This window comes from Canis aureus, chromosome 19 (assembly GCF_053574225.1).
Source record: "Canis aureus isolate CA01 chromosome 19, VMU_Caureus_v.1.0, whole genome shotgun sequence".
Classification (NCBI taxonomy): Eukaryota; Metazoa; Chordata; class Mammalia; order Carnivora; family Canidae; genus Canis; species Canis aureus.
In genome coordinates, this window is record NC_135629.1 from 40,338,333 (window position 1) to 40,362,136 (window position 23,804).

Below are 23,804 nucleotides of genomic sequence, written 5' to 3' on the forward strand. Positions count from 1 at the left end.
CCCCGGGCCCAGCCCAGCTCTGAGCTCTGACCGGCTGGGCCGAACGTGGGCAGGCAGCGGTCAGCCCTGGCACCGAGGGCTGGAGGTCCCTGTGGTCATCAGCCAGGCCCGAGGCCGCGGGCAGCTGTAGGAAGTCACTGGAGCTCCGGAGCGGGGCTGGGTGGGCTGCGTCCCTCCTACCACCCCTACCCCTGCTTCCACGGCTGTTTGTTCAGATGTTGGTACTCATTTCAGGCCACCGGAGCTGGACAGAGAGTTTCCCAGGAAGGAGGCTGGCTCTGTTCGGGTGGCTAGTAGAATAGGCTTTACCTGTCCAGATGTGGTAAATCGAGCCCTGTGCCCTTGGGAGGGGGCAGGTGTATGCCCAGTGAGTGCATCAGGGCTCATCCTGGCCGGCCTGTGCTGGCTGCAACAGGAGCTATGCTGCGCCTGCGGGGAAGGAACATGGCTGAGTCCAGATGAGGCCAGGATGGCAAGGCCCCCCCAAGGGCTCCAGGCTCTGTGCTCAGTCCGCTCCCCAGTGCTCTGGGCCTGAACTTTGCCTGGTCGTTCCCTGCTGGGTTCTCAGTCTCCAGTCAGATCAGTGGAGCCAGCTGCCAGTGAGATCTGAGTTGGCCCATCCTTCAGGTAGTTGACAGGCAGTGACCCAAGGTCCTGCCACTGCCTTGTGCTGGCTCCATACCTGGCTATCCTGTTGTGGACAAGCAGTGCCCATCCTGTTCCTCTCTGACCTCCCCTCCCCGAGACCTATCTTAGAGAAGGCCTATCAAGGCAGCTCTAGCCCCGAGGGGTGCTGCCTGGGTTCTGACCCCACCCACCCCCACCTCCCACCTCCCACCAGGCTGCAGACTGGAGACCCTCATCCAGGCCAGCTCAGCTCAGCGCCTTCTCCTCAAAGATACCCTAGGGCACACCTGGGTGGCTCAGCAGTTGGGCACCTGCCTTCAGCTCAGGTCGTGATCCTGGGATCCGCATCAGTCTCCCTGCATGGAGCCTGCTTCTCCCTCTGCCTATGTCTCTGCCTCTTTCTCTCTCTGTGTCTCTCATGAATAAATAAAATCTTAAAAAAAAAAAAAGAAGAAGAAGAAGATACCCTAGTCCCCCTGCCTTGGCATCCCATGGCCCCTGTGGCCTTAATCACAGGCCGAATTGCTCTTATCTGCTTTGTCTCCCTTGCCCATGGGATTCGGAGCTCTGGGAGGATGGACACCACATCTGTCTCACTCACACACGTGGTCCTCGGTTCCCAGCTGCACTGGGTAACCCCTCAGTCAACTGACTGACTACAAGGCACAGTACATTTCTAAGACTTTATGGCAAAATCATTCATTGCCTCGAATATGGAACAGCCTGTGTGCCCCTGTCTTTCTCAGCCCCTGGAGTTGGCTGGCAGGTGGAGAGGGGTATGGACATTAGCCAGACATATTTTCTATCTGCCCAGAGCTCAGAATCTTCCAGGAGGACAGGACTGGGATAAAGGAAGTAAGTACCATGCCCTTGGACCCCAGAGAAGCCAAGGAAGGGCTGTCAGAAAATCAGGAGAGGCTGGGTTGTTGGGGTCAGGAGTCAAGGGTGCTTCCTCCAGAGACTTCATAGCACTGTCATTGGGAGAGGGGAGTTGGAAGGGCTTCTTCAGCTTCCAACCTCCAGTCTGCTTAGCCAGCTGTGAGGATGAGCCTCGATGATACCTAGTGCCCCCTCTACTCTCAGCTTTGATCTGCTTCCTGCCCCATGGCTGGGTCACCTAAACAGCTGACAAGACAATTCACTTCCTCCATTCCTTAGCAACCACCCTTACATCCATTCCTACAGACTGTCAGACAGCCTCAGCTCCACGTAGACCAATTGGACGCTTCACTGCCCCACCAGGAGGCCTATTCAGCCCCACTGTCCCATTAACCAGGCCCACCTCTCCTGTCCTGGGATGAGGGCCTGCTCTGGCCATCTGAATGAGTGTCTCCATTCCAGGGCCCCCGTCCCCCCACGCTGTGCCCTGCGTTAGGAGGCATCGTCTCTTCCCCCGTCATCTGGCTCTCAGGGCTGTGCGGCTCAGGAGCTGTGGGATTTCAGATGAGTCTCCTGCTCTCTCTGGGCCTTTGGGGTCTCCCAGCTCTAGAGCAGGATGCCTACCCCATGGCTGGCAGGAGAACGAGGACATGCTTTCTGGGTTTGGGCTGGCATCTCCCACGGGCTATAAACAGTTGCTGGCATTTCCCCAGCTTCTCTTTTAAATGCCCTCTGGGGAGGCCGGTTTCTGAGCCCTGATTCCTGGTCCTGGAGCCCTAGGGACCCCTCTTGACTGAGGCAGAGCAATTTGGGGTTTCCTGATGTTCAGGGATCAGACTAGTCCTGGGATACCAGCAGTGCCATAGGAGGCTGCTCCTTACATGATGTGCGCACACGGGGTGTGGGGGACAGGGTGCTGGCTCTGACCCCAGAGGAGAGAAGGTGCCAAGAGTCTCCACAGTGCCCAGAATCTAGGCCATTAGGTGTCCCAGGATGAGGTGGTCTCTATTCCCATCCTGCTGACATTTGTCCTGCCCCAGCAGAAGGCTTGCCTCGGCCCTGTCTTAGCCTGCTGATCCTCTTCTTCTCTCCCGTACCCTTCTCTGACTCCAGGTGGGAGTCCAGGGTTGCAGGGTCCTGCCAGGGCCAGCAGACCTCCCTGCAAGGTCTGCCCAGCGGGCAGCACTCTAACTGATGCCAAGCCCCCATCAGTGAGGCCCACCAGCCAGCTACCTGCTGGAGCCCTGCTCCCTAGTACTTCAGCCTCGAGGTCTCAAGTGTGGAGACTGTAGTATGGTTCAGAGCCACAAATTGCTGGGGGGGGGAGAGAAGGGGCCTGTTCTTCCCTGTGTTCCATAATCCTGGGAAGGGTGGGGGCTGCAGAGAATAGGTGAGTGACAGGTGCCTACCAGCATGGAGAAAGGCTCAGGGACAGGGTGTTCCTGCCTAGGACATCCCCACTCTCACCTAGCCTTGGAGGGGCAGGGGTTAAAGAGCCCCTACTCTTTGGGCAGGTGCAGGGGTGGGGTGGGCTGGTGGCCACCACACTCCTCTGTCCTGTCCTCCCCAACCCTGGGCCCCATCACCTCTTTCCCAGAGGTCTCAGGTGTAACTTCTCCTCCCCCAGCCCTCCCACCAGCTGGCAGGAGAACAGAAAAGAGGTAACCATGCCTGCCGTGGAGATCCCTGTGGTTTTGTCTGGGCCAATGGAAACTATGGGGTTGGTGGGAATAATAACTCCTGAAAAGCGGCAAATACAGATTTTATTATCCGCACGTGGGGGGCCACATCCCCAGGTGTTCAGGCACTCATGGACTTTGTGAGGGTCTTGTGAGTCCTTGGTGGGAAGGGCAGCAGGAGCCCCTCCCTCAGGTGGAGTGGCCTTGGGCTGGGACTTTTTTAAAATATTTTTATATTTTTTATTTTTTGTGGGGGGACTTTTTTTTAAGACTTTAAAATTTTATTCATTTTTTAAAAAATTATTTATGAGAGAGAGAGAGAGAGAGAGAGAGGCAGAGATACAGGCAGAGGGAGAAGCAGGCTTCCTGCAAGGAGCCCGATGCCAGACTCAATCCTGGGATTCCAGAATCACCCCCTGAGCTGAAGGCAGACGCTCAACCATTGAGCCACCCAGGCATCCCTAAAATTTTATTCTTTTTTTTTTTTTTTTAATTTTATTCTTAAGTGGTCTCTATACCCAACATGGGGCTCAAACTCAGCCCCAAAATCAAGAGTCACACGCTCTACACAGACTGAGAAACTGAGCTTGCCAGGTCCCTCTGGGACTGCTGTTTAATAAAGGAGATTGGGGAAAAAAAAAAAAAGAAAGGAGATTGGGGAGTGGGGAGTGTCTGGGTGGTACAGCCCATTAAGCCTCTGACTGTTGGTGTCAGCTCAGGTCATAATCTCAGGGTCCTGAGAGTGCTCAGTGCAGAGTCTGCTTCAGACTCTCCTTCTCTCTCTGCCCTGCCCTCTGGTACTCTCTCTTTCTCTCTAAAATAAATAGTAAATAAATATTTTTAAATCATAAAGGAGATTGGGGAGGGCAATGCTTACCCAAAGGAACCTTCTTGTCCCTGGGAGTTTCCTGTCTTGGGTGAGGGAAGAGCGGGAGTGGGCAGGGCCTCAGACAGCCTGGACCTCAATCTTGGGGTTCTCTGTAGCCCACCAAGGTCAGATTGCCCATTTGTGCCTCCAGAAGTGTTGCTGCTATGGGGTCTTAGCCCTTGAGCCCAAGGGACAGGGAAGCTGGAAGTGATTTCCCTTCTACCTTGGCATCCCCGCTCCCCCATGGTCCCGCAGGCTTTTAGAACCAGGCCTGCAGCTGCTGGAGTTATCATGACACTTCGCATCCATCCTGGGGGAGCGGCCCCCCAAAATGACTGAGGGTATAAGAACAGGCCTAACAGAAGAGGGGAGATGGGGGTACACCTGCTACAGGGCTCTCTCCAACTGCTTTCTCCTTGAAAACTCTTCTTTTAGGGGCCCCTGGGTGGCTCAGTGGTTGAGCATCTGCCTTTGGCTCAGGGCGTAATCTCGGGGTCCTGGGATCCAGTCCTACATCAGGCTCCCTGCAGGGAGCCCATTCTCCCTCTGCCTGTGTCTCTGCCTCTCTCTCTCTCTCTCTCTCTGTGTGTCTCTCATGAATAAATAAATAAATCATATAAAAATAAATAAATAAATAAATAAATAAATAAATAAATCTTAAAAAAAAAAAGAAAAATATACAACTCTTCTTCTGGGGTACCCTCTCACCTGTGGGAGCACAAGTCTGCTAGAGACACAGGTCAAGGTATGAAAGAGTTACCAGCAGATGAGGTGAAGTCAGGCAGTGCATGGGGCTGGGAACCCCCTTATCTCCTAGATCCAGTCTACTCAGCTCAGGGGGCATTTACCTGTTCATCCTGGATTGTCAGCTTCTCCTCTCCTAGCCAGGAGGCAGGAGGGGGGCATGGAGGGGATGTTGGGTCTCATGAATTTACAATGACCAGACAAATGAAGCAGGTGCCTAGGGAGAGAGTTCCTTAGTAGGGAGGGGGAGGGACAGGTAGTGGACAGTATCTGCATCCCCTTCTCTCTATCTTTCTTTGATGCCCTCTGCTAAGCTCCTTAGCACCAGCATAGGGCATAAACAACATCTGTCCCCTATTGTCCTGGGGTCTGGGCCCTGGAGCCTTGAGATCCTTAGTGACATAGGTCCGGGAGGGTCTCTGCTGACCCTCACTGCTCCTACATAGACAAGTGGCCACATAGGCTGCACCCCCACCCAGGCCTCCCAGGTCTGCTGCCCTTTGCCTGCCCAGCCAGGCAAAGCCTTCTTCTCACTGCAGAGCTGGGCCTGGAGAGGGAATGGGGGAAGAGCCTGTCCTATTCTCTAGGGTCTAGTCTGGGTGGAGTAGTTGGGGAGGAAAGAGGCCTGAGTCTTCCCACCAGCCCCTCTGACCCTCCGCCTCTGGCTGGTGGCTGTAGCACCCCCCACCCCCGCCTCAACCCGACCTTCTAAGATTCAGAGAAGAAAAAAAGAAGAATGAGGTGTCTGAGGATGAGGATTGAGGGGTGGAAATTACCTCAACTGAATTTTAAAAACCCCTGGCTGGTTGCCATGGTAACAGAAAGGTGCATCCCATTGCCATGGTAACAGGCAAACACCGAGATCTGCTGCTGGGATTGGGGATTTGGGATGTGGCCGGAGGGGGTGGGCGGAGGAGGCTGGGCCTGAGTGAGAGCAGATGGGGGCGCTACACAACCTGGGATCACCCAGCCCCACCATTCCAGGGGCCAAATGTCCAGGCATGGGGTCAGAGGAGAACGGATTGTTGGGAGAAATCCCCTGGCCCCCGCCACCCACCTCTATCTTACATGTCTCCACCGTAGGAGCCCCGAGTGGAACCCAGAGCCTACTTAACTGGGCTCCAAACTGGGCAGATCCTGAAATTTAGAGACCATCCAAGTCGGCTCCTGACCACAGGGAGTGGCAGTCTGGGAGTCACCGTTATAGTCACTGGTCCCGAGAAAGAGAAGCACATGGCCCGGAATCCGCTCAGCGAGAATTACTATGATGCACCTGAGGTAGTTATGCATACATGGATGGTTGTTGCCACATACTCACACCTGGAGGACAGCTCCTCAAAGTGGCAGTCCTGTCTTCCAAGAGCCACAGCCTTTGCAACTCTGGCCCTATCGCTGGGACCCTGGTTGAGTATGAAGGTCCAAGGAGGGACAGGAAGGTTCCTGTTCTGTCACTACTGAGGACACTTTCTGGAAGCCCAGGACAGCCAGCCAGGCAGGAGCACAGGTCACATTCAACAGGTCCTGGTGAAGATCTAGGACTGACTTGGGCAGCCACTGGGTCCCCGGGCTGACCCTCTCCCACCTGCAGGCTCCGTGCAAGGGGCTGGACATTCAGGCTCATGGCCTGTGGCCTGACAGCCTACCATCAGAGTCAGTCTCTGGGGATCCCAGTGCTTCCATAAGATGCCTGGTAGATACACCTGGGAGCGTCTCAGCTCCTGGAGTCTCGGGCTTTTCCATTAGTGCATTAGTGTAGGCAAGTTTCAAAGATGATGTGGGCTGCCTGTGGCCTTGGAGATGTGGCTCTGTTCACCAGACTAGCTGTGTGCATGCTGGATGGTCAGTGCAGGAGGTTGGCGACGGGGGAGGGGGTCCTACCTTCCTGGTCTGCTAGCCTCAAACAGGCTTGTTACAATGTAGATTTCCAGACCCTTCTGTGGAGAGTGTGGCATAGGAACAAGAGTTCTGAGAAGACGCTGGAGCATCAGGGACGCTGTGCAACCCCTAGGTGTACCTGGGTGGGTGGAGAGTAGAGGGGAAAGCAGCCCTCAGGCAGGTAAGAGATGCCCCCTGACTCTGGAGAAGCAGGAAAGAACCCTTGGCACTCTGAGGCCTCCTGGCTCCCTCGAGGCTGCCTTGGCCTGCTCTTCCTGAAGGTTGGTTAGCATTGGTAAAAGGGCTGCATTTGTCCCCAGCTCTGCCAGCACCAGGGCAAGTCAGTGCCTCACACAGGGAGTCCCAGCCCAGCTGGCCCCTCACAGGCACAAAAGCTGAATCCAGACGGGCCTTGGTCTGCCCAAGGTCTTCCACGAAGCTCTGGGAGGGGAGATCCAGCCCAAGGTGGCCCCCTCAGGGTCCTGCCTCCCCACCAGCCCAAGTGGCTCTAGGTTAACAAATGACAATTGTTTGGCAATAGCAATTCTGCTAAACAGGAAAAACATGCTGGTGAAGGCCTGATGCACCCCTACTTGGCCAGCTCTGGTAGGTCTGAAAGGTAGCTCTGAAGCTTGGCTGAAGTTGTGGCTGGCAGGATGGGGGCACTGACCCTGGCAGGGTGGGTCATGTCTCTCACTCACACACCTGGGAACACACAGGGGCCCATGGCACAGCAGAGCTGGCCTGCGAGGACTCAGGAACTCCAGCCTCCTGACACTGGCCCCAAAGTGGCTGGGCCCTCTTCAGAGCAGGGACCGTCAAGCTGTCCCCAGGCTGAGCCAACATCAGTCTCTGTCCCCACCCTCACCCTGGGCCATGTCAAGAAGGGCATAGTTGCCACTGCCCTGGGCTGGTATGTGATGCTTGGAGCACCTGGGGCTACCTGTAAGAGGCCCAGGCAGGAGCTGAGCACCCTGGCCTGGGCTAGTCCACCTCAGCCACTGCCTCACAGCAGAAGAAACCGGGCCTTTCTCCCAGAGGGCTTGGCAGGTGAAACCCAGGCTCCCAACACCAGTAAGCCAGAGGGACAAAGATCTGAGGCCCATTAGGCAGGACCCAGAAACTGAGAGAGGTGGGGACTCCTCCCCCATGCCTCCTTAGGCTGTCCCCCCTTAATCACCAGGGGTTACCCTGCTTGGCAGAACTGAGTGGGTTGCCTTGTGGGATCGCACTCTGTGGGCAGGTTTGGAATCCATGGTAACCCCATGGATCACTTGGACCCCACCCTTTGGGCCAGGAATGCTCAGGGTCTCAATGGACTCACCATTATTGATGTCATTTTTAATTTCAGGGTGGCTTTGAACACCTAAACTAAGGATTGACCCCTAAATGTGGCTTCAACGCAACCGTGGATATAGTGGTAGACAGGGTATCATCCTGTCCACACTAGAGCAGGGATTCAATGTGTCTCCAGCACAGTATGTACCTATATACCTCGCTGACCTCTGAATCCTGAGCGAGGTCCCCTCCCAGCCCCCTCACTGGCCTAGGAGGCCTACGCTTCAGGCTGGCCTCTACCCAGAACCTGGAGATCCAGCTCTGCCCTTAGAAACTCAAGTTTTGACCCTGCCTCCCACTCTGGTTCCCAGGACAATGGTTTGGGCTGGGACCTGGCAGATCCTGCTTATCTTGTCATAAATATTTATCATGCTCTAGGGGCCAGAGCCTGCAGCTGGCTAGGGATGGGGCGGGGGTGGGGGGGTGGGGGGGGTGGGGCGGGCGGCGAGGGGGGCAGATGATTCAGGATCTCAAAGCTCTTTCCTAATGAGGGTGCCATGAGGAGAGTGTGCCACCTGGGCCTTGGAATCCTTGGGGAGGGGGAGGACAGATGGACAGCGGGACAGTCAGGGGGAGCCTGGGGGAACTTGGGCATGCTCCAGCAACCAGACCTCCCTTTGCACCCCAGGAATGTGGGGGAGGAGGATTCAGAAGAGGCCAAGGCTAGGGGAGACATGGCAGGCTCCTCCCTGAACTGTCGTGTTCTTGGGAAGTGTGCTCCCCACACATCAGCCCCCAGACTGTGCTCGTGCTCTCATAATTGTCCCCCCATCCTCCCAGAGCTGTGCTTCCCTCATCACATCCTTTGAAGCTCTGCGCCCACCAACAGCATCCTCCCAGATTTGTGTTCCTACATATTCTTTTTTTTAAAAAAATTTTTTTAAACTTTTATTTATTTATGATAGGCACACAGTGAGAGAGAGAGAGAGGCAGAGACACAGGCAGAGGGAGAAGCAGGCTCCATGCACCGGGAGCCCGACGTGGGATTCGATCCCAGGTCTCCAGGACCGCGCCCTGGGCCAAAGGCAGGCGCCAAACCGCTGCGCCACCCAGGGATCCCGTTCCTACATATTCTTGTACCTGCAGAGCTGTGCTCCCTGAGTACTGTCCATCTACAAGGAGCTGAGCCCCACATAAACCTCGCCCCACCATCTCTCCTGACTCCATACCTGCCTCCTGGTACTGAGTCTTCCCCAAACCCCAAAAGGGGTTGTTCCCCACTCTCCATCCTCCAGAGCTATGCTCTCACACATTCAGGAGCCCCTCTCCCCACCCAGTGGGACTCCGACCACAGAGGCTCTGGGCAGTAGGGCCGACTCCCCGTCCCAAAGGTCAGGCTGGCACGCAGTCCCGGCTAGGCTAGCCTGTGTGTGGAGCCGCCGCCCCCCGCCCCCCGCCCCCCTCATTGGCATGCTAGTGGGACCCACAGGTGGAATCAAAGCCCCAGCTCGTAGCCGGAGCTGGAGCTGGAGCCGGAGCTGAGCTGCACAGCGGGGAGCCGGGAGCCTTTGTCTCCCCAGCCCTGGGGGTGTAGGGAGCCCAGGGCAGAGAGGGCACGTTTGGGGGCCCAGAGCCTTCTCCTTACTGCCAGGGGCAGGCACAGCTGCAGATAAGGGGGGCAGCCTGAACCAGTGAGAACCCCAGTAGATAATGAGGGGCTATGGGGGAAGGGACAGCCTCAGGCACAGCCTGGGGTGGGGGGAGAAGGCTGGCTCCCAAAGCCCAGAGCGCTCATTAGTGGAAGCCCGGAAGGGGAGGCAGCTAAGTGGGTCAGTCTCCCTCCCCCAGCCTGCCTGACAGGTGTGGGTGGGAGGGAGGACTGCCAGCCTATTGTCCCCCATTAGGATCGGCCCCACTCTGAAGCCACCCCTCCCCGGAGCCCCGCCCTGCCCACCCGCTCCCCCGGGACTCCCCCTTCCCTCTCTGAGACCCCCTCGGTGGGCCCCTCCCCTCCCGGCACCCCGCCCCTTCCCCCAGGTGCTGGCCCCGCAGCCGGCCTCCCCCCGGCATACTCCAGACCGAGCCACACCTGGGAGAAATTGAAATCTTAGCCTCTTCCCCTGCCCCCGCCTGCGCCTGCGAGGCAGACATCCCTGTCCTGGCCGTGAAAGGCAGTAAAACAGCCCCCCGGGGCCGCTGAGGGCTGCGCCAGAACAAACGTCCAGACTCGGGTGTGGGCTCCAGGCCAGGGCTCTGCGCCCCCAACCTCGCAGACAACCGCCTCCTGGTGCCCACTCTCAGGTCCCCAGTTCCTTTGTGGCCCCCACCCCCAGTTTGGGCCCATCGGTCTCAGGAGTAAGAGGCGAAGAAGGGATGGGGGGCATCACAGAGATGGAGTCCTCTCCCTGCGGGGTGGGGAGGCTCAAAGAGTAGGTGTCTGGTGCCTAGGTCCACCCTCCCAACTCTCTCCTGAGTTGGGAGCGCAGGATGGACAGCGGAAAGGTCAGCTGCCCACCTCGCCACCTCCCGGCCCCTCCAGTCTCTCTGGCTGGGTGCCTCCCTGATCAAAGGCGTTCCAGGGCTCCCCATTTCCTGTCAGGACTACCCTGCTCAGGCTCTGAGAAACCTCCGGACTCGCCCCGCCGGTCCCAGGGAGGAGGGCAGAATCTGTAAGGTCCTCAGGCCACCCCTGCTGTTGTGGGGACACAGTTCTGGGAGGAGCTGAGGGACTATCCCTTCCCCCCAAGCCCCACCCCAGCCTGAGGCCGCAGGGTCACTGCAGCCTGAGGAGTCTGGGTCCGGCTGCACAAGAGTTAATCTCAGGGTGCCCCCCCCACCACCACGTGTGCACAAATTCCAGGAACGCTTTCCATTAAGGACGCTTGCTCGGAGCAGATTTCATTTACATTAATAAGAACCAGAAAAATCTGGGGGGGTGGGGGGGGCAACAGCGGGGCGTGTGGTAGCTGCTCACGTTTTTGCATCTGAATCTGGTAGAGCCTGAGGGGCTCAGGCTGGGGCTCCTAGTTTTAGAGAGGCCCTGCCAAGCTAGTGCTGGGGTACCTAGTCCAAGGGGAGTCTGCAGAGCCCTGCAGATTCTGAGGACCCCAAGGCTTGGTGGAGAGTGAGTAGCAGAGCCAACCTGGTCCTAGGGTCTCCCAGTCTGCCATCCAGGCAGAGTCCAGTGTTGGGTGGGAGATAGGACACCAACCCACGGGAATGACTAGGGGCAAGGGCAGCAGCCCTGGGTTTCCATGAGCTGTGAACAAACTCTGTTAGCCAGGGTTTGCTGCTACCCATCTCTGAGCCTCAGTTTACCAGTTTGTTGGAGAAGGCTGCCTCCTCCTCTCCCCACTATATGTGACTGCAAGTCTTAGAAGGGAAGGTTCTGAGCTTTGAGCCAATCTATTTCAGGAGCACTGCGCCACCCTCCTAGCTTCCCCTTCTACCTCAGCTCTTGTCTCAAGCCTAGAGCTGAGCAGTGGACTCTGTGAAGTGAGCTCTAGAGCCCGGTTGGGGGGCACCTGGGCGCCTCAGTGGTTGAGCGTCTGCCTTTGGCTCAGGGCATGATCCCAGGGTCCTGGGATCTAGTCCTGCATCAAGCTCCCCCCTGGGGAAGCCTGCTTCTCCCTCTGCCTGTGTCTCTCATGAATAAATAAAATCTTTTATAAAAAGAGCCTAGTCAGGGTGGAACCTACCCCCCCAAATCCTCCTACCTGGGGAAGAGGGAGCCACAGGGTGAGTAAGGGAGTGCACAAGGGTGTGCCTGGGCTCTTCCAGCCTTAGCCTTGCAGCACCATGGCTGCGGTATGGCCTCCCAGCTCCCAGCTCCCACCTGGCGGCCAGATCAGGCTTCCTTCTTTTGGGGGGAGCAAGAGTATGATTTTTGTACCCTTGGGCCAGAGCAGGCTGCAAGTGTGCACAGAGGTGAGCTTTCTTGATTGGACCTGGCCTGCCCACGTCCAGGTGGTCAGGGAGAGGTATGTGTGAGCTTGTATGCTTCACACACGTGTGTGCGGGTGTTGGGGTCTGCAGGCATCTGCGTGTCCTACCCCACACACATCATCGAGAGGGTGGGTGCTGGAGAAGTATACCTGCTGCTGCTGCCGGGTGACTATCTGGGCCTGTGTGTGCATGTGCATTCGTACTCTTGCTGAATAATTGTGAGTAAAAACGGCTGACCCTCAGCCCAAGGAGTTGGGCAAAAAGCAAAAGGGGAGGAAGCCCCCCAGCCAGGCAGCCCTGGGATTTGGGTCCAGCCCTGCCTTGCTCCAGGCCCTGCAGATGCATCCTGGGGCACTCTGCACTGAACCTAACCCTTACAGAGCCGGCTGGGCTCCCACATCTGCACCACCCCCATCAGGGCTGAGCAAGAGGATAGTGGGGGGACACTTAATTACATCCATGAATCATTCTCAAATAGCTCCTGTCCAGCCGGCCTCAGGGGTGGTGGTGCCTACTTGGGGCTGGGAGCCGGAGCCGGCCTGGGTGTGCTGGGCTCCTGCGGGCCTTTCAGTCTGGCAGGCGACTGGGGGTCTGGACCAGGCCTCCTGGTCCCTCCTCTGTCCCTGCCTGCTGTGGCCTCAGCTCCCCCATCAGCATGCAGAATTCACCACTGGTGCTCAGCTGTCTTATCTGGGCCGCTAAGGCGGGGTTGGGTGGTTGGGGGGGTGGTGGAGGTGGAGTTGGAGAGGAGCTGACTCCCCCAGACCCAGCCACCCCTACTCCGCGTTATCTTGCCCCCACAGCCTCCTCCTGCAGCTTGCAGCACCACAGACCTTTCCTGCTCCTCTTCCCAGCATCCTCTAGGCCTTGCTTTGTCTGCAGTTGTCTTTTTTCTCTGCCTCTCACGTCTTCTCTCTCTCCCCAGGGCATTGGGGTGGGGGGAGGCGTCCCAAGGCGCAGCTCACTCCACCCTCAGCTCCTCAGTTGGAGCTAGAGCTAGTCCGGCCCAAACCTGAGCCTGTCCCTGTGCCTGCAGCTAAGGTCTCCCTTCTCCATGGAGTTCCTTCTGCCTGGGGGGCCAGCTAGGCAGGAGCCCCTAGGTTGGAATGCACACTCAGCACTTGCTAGCTTGGTAACCTCCAGCAACTGTTCTGCTTTGAGCCTCAGTTTCCTCTTTAAACCAGATGAAAGCAGTGCAGGGACTAAGTGGGACAGGAGGGCCCTCCCTCTGGTTTGTGCCTCCAGCTGGAAAGCAAACCACCCCCCCCCCCCCCCCGGCTTCCATCTTTGGGAAGCTGGGTGAGAGTAGGTGGGTATCCCCTGCCTTCTGCTGAAAGCCCTGGGCAAGCTTGCCCCAACTCCTCAACTGTACAAACAGGCTGTGGGGTCGTAGTGGGCCCTGCAAAAAGTATTTCTGCGAGTCAATAATCAGGCTGGTGGGTGAAGGGAGTGTGAGAGGCAGAAATGCATTTTATCGACCACAGAAATTATTTACCTGCATTGGAAAGAAATGCTAAGAGACTGAAGCACTCATTGTGCAGGGGTCCTGCTTGGCCCCTGCCCCACAGCTGGGCAACAATGCCCCTTCCAGCCTGAGGGAATTCCAGGGTGGGGGTGGGGGCAGGGGACCTTCAGAGTCTGACAACTTGTTGCTTGTCTGGCTCCACACATAGCGAGGCTAGGTCAGGTCCTCCTGACTCTCAGAGACCTGGAAGAGGCCCTGGGACCCTCCAGTACCTCAGAACTAGTTGAGAACCCCTACCCCCACCCCCCATAACCTAAACCAGCGTGGCCCCATAGACGATGGAGTGCTGCCATCTGGTGGCCACCAGCAGCACAGTGTCCTCCTCCAGGGCCATCTCCCCTTCATGCCCCACCTGTCCCTGAGGACATTCATCCCTTGGGAATCAGGTTGACTAGTGGCTGGAATCTGGGTGCCCTTGAGACCCCCCCCACCCCCAGCCAGATTGCATGCCTGGGGAGCTTAGCTCAGGCCTGGCTGCTCATCTGGGCTTTGAAACTTGTTTGATGCATGGCCACGACAGCTGCTCCTGGATAGCCCTCAAAGCCTGAATATTGCAGCAGTTGTCTCAGCCAAGGGCAGGCTGGACTTGGGATCCCTAGAGAATCCTTCCAGTTCAGCAAGAGACCCTTCCAAATTTGGCGTTTGGGTTTCCCTGATTAGGACGTTTGCACTGCCCTCACAGCACCCCATCAGGCATGGAGGGGGAGGATTAACAGCTCTGGGAGTTGGGCAGGACATAGCACACTCATCCCTGGCCTTGGAGTTGGAGCAGACCATGGAGGACTGGTGGGGAGTGGGCATGCCTGGGTTCTTGGGGCTTCAGCTCTGGTCCTCAGGGATGAGAGCCATTCAATACCCAGAAACCCCCAAATGTGGCCTGGCATGAGGCCAGAACCAGAGGTACAGCCTGTCAAACTTCAAGAAATGGGCTCAGATGGAAGGTGAAGGCTGTAGTTAACTGGTTTGGCATGCCAGTGATGGGTGTGGCTGGGCAGCAGGTTGTAAATGGAAATGGGGGCTTCCAGCTTGAGGGGCTGGCTCAAACCACTAGGGATAGACACAGACATCATGTTTGTAGGGAAGCCTATGCCAGGCTGAAAGATGTTATGGTCCAGAGCAATCTTTGTGGGACCTCTGAGCAGCAGAAAATGATGTCTGCACCAAATGGTATGGGACAGATTCAAGTGCTTTCCTGGTGTGGGGCAGCCCATATGGGGCTCAAGATGGCTGAAGGGGGCCTGGCTCCCCAGCCAGTGCTCAGCTTTGGCCCCCTCCACCCCGTCAAGAGGCTTCCACTAAGCCTTTAATGAGCTGGATGCATGTAATTAGGAGCTTCCCAGATCTCAGGATGTAGGTCTTCATCTGTAAGAATCTCCCATACTGGCTGTCAGATCCATTAAACTAGGTTGCTTATGACTGTTACCCAGGCACAAAGACCAGCAGCATGTCCATGATGCACAAGGCTCTGGAGGTGGGGCTGAGCTCCTCCCCAAGGCTGATTCTGGAAGGCAGGCATCTGTTGGACCCTTATTTGTGAGGTTTCTGACTTACTCCACAGAAGCCCAGGTGTGGGGCTTCTGCATTTGCCTCATCTTCCAAGGAACCTGTGGGAGGCTGGCTGGGGTGAGGGCCCATAAGCACTCACCTTCAAAGTATTTCCTGAGCGCTTTTTATCCCTTTAAAGGGCCAGGCCTGCCTGAAAATAAGAAAATGTGACCAGCCTCCAAAGCTGTGGCATTCCAGCTTGGAGAATAAGCCCCCCTCCCTAACTATATGCCAAACATGGAGCCCATACATGGAATTCAGGCAGATTATGCAGGATGGATCCCCCATCACCACATCGAGTGCCAGGTAGCCTCAGATATACTTCCTGCCCTCGTCAAGTATGGGGTTACTGGTCAAGATGATGACAAGGATGTGATGACCTCCTTTAGAATGGTAAACCCTACAAACCCCGAGCTGCTCCTCAGCAGCTGAGGTGAACAATGAGGGGGGTGCATGGAGGAGGATGGGGGAGGAATGGGGCCTCAGTCCCCATTCCCCAGCACCTCAGCAGGGCAGGAACAGCCCAACACAGCATGCTGGAGTAGTCTGCAGAAATGGGAGAAACAGAGGCACTCACACTCACTTTGGTCTTTAGAAAATTGAAGTGGAAAAGCTGACTCATTTATGACTGAATTTTCATGAAGAATTTTAAGACATATTAACAAACTCTTTAACTTAAGAATCTAAACATGATTAGAGTAAGAAAAATAACAAAATACTACTTATAAATAACTTTTAACACACTTATCTCACCATCAGGCTTGACTAGCTCAGACATGCTCTGCACACCTGGTCACCCAAGAATAAAGAGACACAGACACTCATTTTTCAAGGTATTTCTTTTGTAAAGGAGCCAGATTTGGCAACTAGACTGAAAATCTTCCAAAATTCTGTACAAATGTGTAATATACAAATATACACAAGGCTTTTGCCAAGAAAAGACAGCACAACAAATGACAGAGGCGGCTTTGGTGTCACATACCACCTAGGGCATCTCAACACCCCGTAGGAATGCGAGGGGCTGACAGACCACGACATGGCTACACATGTAAAACACACTACATTACACTATATACACTGAAGTATAAAAGACCCACTGTCCCCTTGGCCAGCTCACAAGCCCTCTGGCAGGAAGGAAGGCCATTCACCAGATAGCCCATATAAGGGGAACTCCTTTAAGTGGGAGAACCTTGTAGAATGGAGTGGTTCGCCCTAAAAACTATTAACAGCACAAGGCATGCCCTTAAAGAGACAGGTAGGTGCTAAGAGTGAATTTAGGAGATGGTCCATTCCTTGTGCTCTGAGGAGCTCCTTGTCATCTTTCCCTCCCTCCCTCTTTCTCTGCATTTCACTCCATCTCAGTGAACCGAGCAAACATGGCCTTCCGGACAGCATCTTTGTAGGAATCCGCACCCGACAGTCCGTATGCACTGCCTTTGGCTCCTAGGCCAGCTCCTTTTAGCCGGACTTGAGCCTAAGGGAACAAAATTTCTGTCAGCAAATGGCAAGTAGGGTGTGGACCGCTCCAACTCCGTGTCCAGGCAATTCCCAACCAAATAGGACCGCCCACCACCGGGGACAGAAAAGAGAATGTTTTTGAGACCTGATGTAGGTTTAAGGACTGAAGGAATAAAATGGTCTAAGGAAGACAGGCAGAGGGAGACATATTCCACAACCCTGCTCAGCAAGCTTCTGTGTCTAGTAAGGGCCCCAAAGCACTCCACTGAAGCCTAGGAAGGCCTGGTAATTATGGGCACAGATCATAGCAGGACAGCCTGATGTCAGCAGAACTTGCTTGCACGAGACAAACATGGTCTGTAACAGTCTGACCTAAGCTGTGTTGCCTGGTCAGAGAGAGCAATCCCTGGTGGTGCTCTTGTCTAGAAGGCTGGAGGGCAGGGACTGCTGATCCTGAGATTATATCTCAATCTGAGCTCTGACCAACTAAAAGATTTTTCTTCTTCTTCTTCTTTTAAGATTTATTTATTCATGAGAGACACAGACTGAGAGAGAGGCAGAGACACAGGCAGAGGGAGAAGCAGGTTCCTTGCGGAGCCCGATACAGGACTCAATCCCAGATCCTGGGATCATGACCTGAGCCAAAGGCAGGTGCCCAACCGCTGAGCCACCCAGGCGTCCCAACTAAAGGATTTCTTATCATGGATAAAACTCCTACTTAATCAGAATTTGTTTTATACATAACCAAGATCACTTAGAAAGAAATGAAAGCATAGTACACCTTAAAAAACCCAATCTAAGTACATGGATCTGAGTAGGTGTGAAGTAAGAGGCTGTTCTTAACAAAGGACATAGACATATACAGTTCTCACAAGATGGCTTTTATCCAAAGGTACCAAAAGACCAGAAAAGTCAAGTAAGGCACCACACCCATTCCTCCCAACTGCCATTTTAAAAGGGGGGTGAAACAAAGTAGTGGCGCTGCCCAGAAGAGACTGCCCTTTGTGGTAAGGTAAAGCTGCCCCTGGACCCCAGGCTGTCTGGGTGCTTCCATTCATCTCCTCAGTAGAACAAGCCTACAAACCACTGAAGCCCAATCTTACTGCTTACCTCGATGGGGGCTGTGATGCCTTGACATTTTCTTCCTAAACCTGAGCCTTCCCGCCAACCCATGGCCTGCAGCATCTTGTTGCCAATGTTACTGTGGTCAATGCCATCTTTGGTGGGCTGCTCGTAATTCCTGCCAGTGGCAAACACACAGTTACTTAAAACATCCAGAGCCCCTGCTAATGAAATGGAAAAGGTACACAACAACACATACACAGTGCCAGCATCAAACTGCTTCTTGCGCTTGGGTTCTGGAGGTTCTGGAATGCCGTACTTCTCTCGTCTCTCTGCAGCTCGATCTCGGTATTTCATCTATGTGGGAGAACAAAGGATGCTAGACATTCAGATCTAAATCTTCCAACAGCCTGCCTGACACACTGAGACTTCACGATTACCACCCTCAAGGACTATCCTAATCTGGAGCGTGGCCTCTTAAGAGTGGTCTGAAATACCAAATGCCCCTTGTTTCCCTCACTGCAGTTAGTCCTATCAAAAATGGTGGGTGTGTAGGGACTGTGTGGAATCTGGGGCAGAGCTACACCTGCAACAAGGAATTTTATTTCATTAGCTATTGCTTGTCAAGCTCTTTGACAGGCCTGCTGAGCCACTGGTGCAGCCTACCAGTATCTAGAGGAAGAGGAGGGCAGAGCTGCCATTCCTCTTACCACCTGGGACAGGTCCACCTCCAGGGACAGATGGCACCAAGGAGGCTTCCAGAGACCCATTCATCAGGGAGCTGGTACTGTAAACAGTGGAAAAGAACAGGAGAGCAGAAGCCCTAGCTACAGATAGCCTGAACTATAAAATTAACGTGGAGTGAGAAATTTCAAGTAACTTGTCCACTTCATCTCTAACCCACGGACCTCTATTTGGATTTTAAAACTGGCTGGCTCTCAATCTGCCTCATGAACTATTAAATGCCTATCCATTATTGGCCTCACTTGCTTTTGCTGCCTTCACTCCAAACCCTGCCCTGCCTACCGCTTTCTTCCTTACTATTTGTAATTGTCTTATGTATGTAATTGTCTTATGCCCTGATGTCCCTTGGGCCTAATGTGAAGCCTCCCTCATTGCAGGCCAAACAAGATCACATTCTCCTTACTAAAATCCAGTGTACCTCACCAGCAAGATAACCTGGTGTTTAGGACTTGTGAGCTGTCTTCAGGATGTGCTTCCGTGCATCCTCGTAGACATAGTGCAGACCTCACAATGCACACAGATCCCAGGTCCAGGCTACATGAACCACAATGGCCAGGTGACAAATATGTGACAAATCCTGCCTTGCCCCTGGGACCTGGAACTAAGTGCTACAAATAAAAGCTAAAGGCAGATACAAGATACTCCTCCTAGTGGCAAAGTGATCCTTATTCACCTCTCTCTCCCTCAGCTCCAAGGCTTCCAGCTCCTGCTCACTCAGCCTGGATCGTCGGTAGATATCCATGTTTTGCTGTAAGAAATTTGACAGACATGGTAAGAATTTAGACCAAACTAATTTGAAATGTCATTTCTAACAATATCTATCTATTCTAAGAGTCAAAGCCCAGTTCAATATACCATAGCATGAAAACCAGAACCTGATGTATATGGAGCCCCCATGCTCTTTAACACTCTACAATCTGGAACAGACCACAATAAGAATAGCCTTTTGAAAGGTGATCGAACACTCCATGCAGGGATCTGCCAAACCTTCACCACAGTCAGGCCACTTGTGACACTTTGCTGCCTTCCCTCCCTGCCTTGGATCAGCTCAGAGAAGCATGGTCACCTTGTGAAGGTCTGAGAGCTGCTGGTGCCTGACCAGGGCATCTCTGTTGGGGAACTGGCGCCGGCAGAGCAGGCAGGCCATCTTTTTCCAGTCGGCCAGCTTCTCTTCCTCACTCTCCAGTCTCTCCACTAGCTCCTCTTCATTGTCGCTGTCACCACTGTAAGCAGCAACCAGACCCCTCTGGGAACAAGAGAGTGTGTCGTTGGAAACATACAATAGGAAGGAGCCATGACTATATGATAAAACACGCAATTCAAGATGTGTGAGAACTCCCACTGCCCCAAGCCATATTTCAACAGTGTGGAACAGTCAGGTCCTCAAATGCTGGGCCTCCCAGCCTCCTGGTATCAACCCTCCTGAGGCCCAGGAAAAGTTCCTGGATGGCTGTTTTCAAACTACTCACCACGTACGAATACCCAAATATAACAGAGTAGTGGCCCACCTAGACCAGTATCTACCAAGTAAAACATGTTTTATTGTCTTGATTTTCTCTTCCCAGACCATTAAAATTCTACTTACAAATGCAATAAAACTCAACTGAGCTTAGGAATTCAGGTTTCATTCACTGCTCCAGCTCACTAGCTCTCACCCAGAAAACAAAGCCTTGGACATGGATTCTATGTGCAGGACCTGCTCTAAATACCCACTGATAGTGAGCACATCCAGTTTTAAGTAGGAATCACAGCCAAGATGAAGGGGAGATACCCAGTGAGATAGCAAGCACAAATATGGCCTTAAAAACACTGGTGGTGGGCAGCCCGGGTGGCTCAGCGGTTTTAGCGCTGCCTTCAGCCCAGGGCGTGATCCTGGAGTCCTGGGATCGAGTCCCACGTCGGGCTCCCTTCATGGAGCCTGCTTCTCCCTCTGCCTGTGTCTCTGCTTCTCTCTCTCTGTCTCTCATGAATAAATAAATAAAATCTTAAAAACAAAACAAAACACTGATGGTCTTCTACTTACCTTGAGAGGATTCTCCTCATCTCCATTTCGCACCAGTTCTGGGATGAGCTGCTGCCTTTCGGCTAAGGCTCCCTGGGAAACACAGAACAAGTCATAAGCCTCACATTTTACTTAAGTTCCCTTTATGAAGTGTGGCCATTCTTGCTGTTACCTTTTTCTCAAAGAGAGCAAAGCCAGCATCTGCCGCAGCGGACTCTCTCCTTTCTTCTTCTCTCAAGGAGTTAACAGGTTGAAAGCTATTTTTAAAATTTTCTTTCTGCTTGTTTAAACTCTTAGCCCAGCGTTCCATATCTTTGGCGATCTAGTGCCAGACAACAACCACGAAAAACCATTTAGAAATACAGGACTTTAGAAAACTGTCTCCTGTGCCACAAATAAGCAGCCATTAAAGGTCTCACCTCAATCACGTGCTCTGGAACAAAAACCCCTTTTGCCCTTACTTCTACCTACAAATATCTTCATGAAATGCAATGCATACACCCAAAGTCATTAACAAATACTGATTGAAAAAGCCTGTGAAGCTTCGAGGATATTTTTCCTTCTAAGTATGTATACAGGCAACTGACAATGTATGGTAACTTAAAAGTAATTTACAAAATGCTCTGTGAACTTGATGTAAATAAGATATGTGGCCCAGTTTTCTTTTGTTTTGGTTTTTATTATTCATTCATTCATTTATTTATTTATGATAGACATAGAGAGAGAGAGAGGCAGAGGGAGAAGCAGGCTCCATGCAGGGAGCCTGATGTGGGACGATCCCGGGACTCCAGGATTGTGCCCTGGGCCAAAGGCAGGCGCTAAACTGCTGAGCCACCCAGGGATCCCCTTGTTTTGGTTTTTAAGATTTTATTTATTCGAGAGAGAGAGAGAGAGAGAAGAGGCAGGCGGCAACATAGGCAGAGGAAGAAGCAGGCTCCATGCAGGGAGCCCGATGTGGGACTTGATCCTGGGACTTCAGGATCACACCCTGGGCCGAAGGCAGGCGCTAAACCACTGACGTGACCCAGTTTTTAAAAAGATTCAAATAAAGCCGACACAGATGCCACACCTGAAAACACAGAAAGAAAAAAAGAAAGCCCAATCCTTTAGAGAGAACTGAGTTCCCTTCCTGGGTCATGGTCTCACCTGCTGGGCTGTTTTGCTCTTGGGTTTCTCCTTCTTTTCCTTCCCCTCCTTTGCAGGAGGTAGGCCCGTCTGCTGGTGGGAGCTGGACTCTGCAGCTGGCACGTAGGTCTCCTTCTCCCCATCCCAGTAAAGGTACTGCTGGGTCAGGGAATTGTAGTAGTACTAGAAACAAAACACAATTAATGCAGGCTTTCTGCTTTGTCAAACCCTTAAAAGAATATTTTGTTAAAAAGACATATCAAGGGATCCCTGGGTGGTGCAGCGGTTTGGCGCCTGCCTTTGGCCCAGGGCGTGATCCTGGAGACCGGGATGGAATCCCACGTCAGGCTCCCGGTGCATGGAGCCTGCTTCTCCCTCTGCCTATGTCTCTGCCCCCCGCCCCCCCCCGTGTGACTATCATAAATAAATAAAAACTTAAAAAAAAAAAAAAAAAAAAAAGACGTATCAAAATTCTTTTGTCAAAAAAAGGAAACCCAAACATAAAACATGCTGTGGAAAAGTAGTTATTTCCTGCCCAGAAAGAAGCTGCTGTACATGCTGGTGTGGTAAGAATACAGAACTAGCCAGTGAAGAAGTATGAAACTTCTGGGACGAAAGTAGAATATGGTTTCTAAAGAGTGTAGTTCCATTAATCTAATCCCTGGGCTTGGAGTGCACCCAAAGAGCCATGTATCTGACTCCTTTTCATAGCCCATTTATACAAACCAGGTGGCCAGAACAGGTGGTACAGAGGGTTTTTTTTTTTTTTTTTTTTTAAAGATTTATTGGGAGGAGGGTGGGGGGTGGAGGTGAATGGGTGACGGGCACTGAGGGGGGCACTTGACGGGATGAGCACTGGGTGTTATTATGTATGATGGCAAACTGAACACCAATAAAAAAGAAATTCATTATTAAAATAAAATAAAAACATAAAAAATAAATGATTTATTATTTATTATTTTTAGTAATCTCTACATCCAGTATGGGGCTCGATCTCAAAACCCTGAAATCAAGAGTCCATGTTCCACCAACTGGGCCAGCTAGGCACGCCTTAGAGGAGGAGCTTTTATTTTTTATTTTATTTTATTATTATTATTTTTTTTGGAGGAGGAGCTTTTAATCACACATCTTCCATGACAACCAGTTAACAGCCAGTTCATCATCAGGTTCAAACATCTGGAACCCTTTGGACACCCAGGCAACCAAACACAGGGTTGTAAAATGCCAGCTTGGGAGTTGAAAGGTGGTAAGTGAAGGAACTGGATCTGACATATGTAGGAAGAACTGCAATAGCAGATAGGTAGCACCTATCTCTCCTCCTCCTCTTCTTCTTTTTTTAAATGATTTTATTTATTTATTCATGAGAGACACACACAGAGAGAGAGAGAGAGGCAGAGACACAGGCAGAGGGAGAAAGAAGCAGGCTCCATGCAGGGAGCCTGACGTAGGACTCGATCCCAGGTCTCCAGGATCACACCTTGGGCTGAAGATGGTGCTAAACTGCTGAGCCACCCGGAATGCCCCTTCTCCTCTTTTTTATTGCCTATTCATTCACTCTACCTGCTTAGCAGGGACCCAGGGACATGATACGCTATATCTTTTCTGGGGAAGATGGCATGGGTCAGACATAGGAGTCACAGCTGCTATGGCCACTAAAAACTGCCTGGGTAATGGTTAGACTTCACAGGCAAGAGAACTAGAACCATACAAGACTTGGCTTGCTCACCATTCCACACCTCACTCTCAGAAACCACAAGCTCTCAATGCCAAGTTCCTGTTAAAAGCACTTATTTTACTATCCTATATATATAGCTCCCGGTCATAAGTAATTGTTTATTTATGGAGTGTTAAAGCTGTCTTTCCTCTTTAAAATAATATACCACTACCAAAAATAAAACATCACCCCAGAGATCTGCTAATTTCTACCCACAGATCAGGACACTAAGTAAAAGAGGCTGGACACAATAAGTCACATGCTGTCCACCTCCACTTACATGAAATGCTAAGAGGCAAATCTGCAGAGACCAGAAAACAAATAGTGGTTGATGGAGGGACTCAGGAGGGACTGCTAAGGGGACAGGTTTCTTTTGGGGTTAATAAAAACATTTTGGATTACAAATAAATAAAGAGCAAGGGGTGTCTGGCTGGCTCAGTTGGTAGAGTAGATCTTGATCTCAGGGTTGTAAGTTCAAGCCCCAGGTTGGGTGTAGAAATTACTTAAAAATAAAATCTGGGAAAAAGAATAAAAAATAAAATAAAATCTGGGGTGCCTGGGTGGCAAAGTCACTTAAACATCCAACTCTTGGTTTTGGCTCAGGTCTGATTTTGGGGTTGTGGGACTGAGCCCTGCACTCAGTGGGGAATCTGCTTGGGTTTCTCTCTCCCTCTCCCTTTGCCCCTCCCCCTGCATATGCTCATGTGCATCTGTGTGTTCATGCTCACTCTATG

The 23,804-nt window shown here is 52.8% G+C and overlaps 1 protein-coding gene across 2 annotated transcripts in view; it reads right to left on the reverse strand.

Annotated features, from left to right (window-relative positions):
• Nucleotides 1-15,786: 15,786 nt before the first annotated feature.
• The window catches only part of RBM5 (RNA binding motif protein 5), a 29,629-nt gene continuing 21,611 nt past the window's right edge, over nt 15,787-23,804 (reverse strand). The window contains exons 18-25 of one of the 2 annotated variants that reach the window (XM_077858822.1): nt 21,378-21,539; nt 20,404-20,553; nt 20,253-20,324; nt 19,296-19,475; nt 18,903-18,977; nt 17,745-17,842; nt 17,534-17,663; nt 15,787-16,439 (exon numbers count right to left, since the gene is read on the reverse strand). In XM_077858822.1, the coding sequence (XP_077714948.1) occupies nt 16,314-16,439; nt 17,534-17,663; nt 17,745-17,842; nt 18,903-18,977; nt 19,296-19,475; nt 20,253-20,324; nt 20,404-20,553; nt 21,378-21,539 (993 nt within the window). In that variant the 3' untranslated portion in view covers nt 15,787-16,313. The remainder of the gene's footprint in view (nt 16,440-17,533; nt 17,664-17,744; nt 17,843-18,902; nt 18,978-19,295; nt 19,476-20,252; nt 20,325-20,403; nt 20,554-21,377; nt 21,540-23,804) is intronic. The other variant, XM_077858823.1, reaches the window with a different exon arrangement.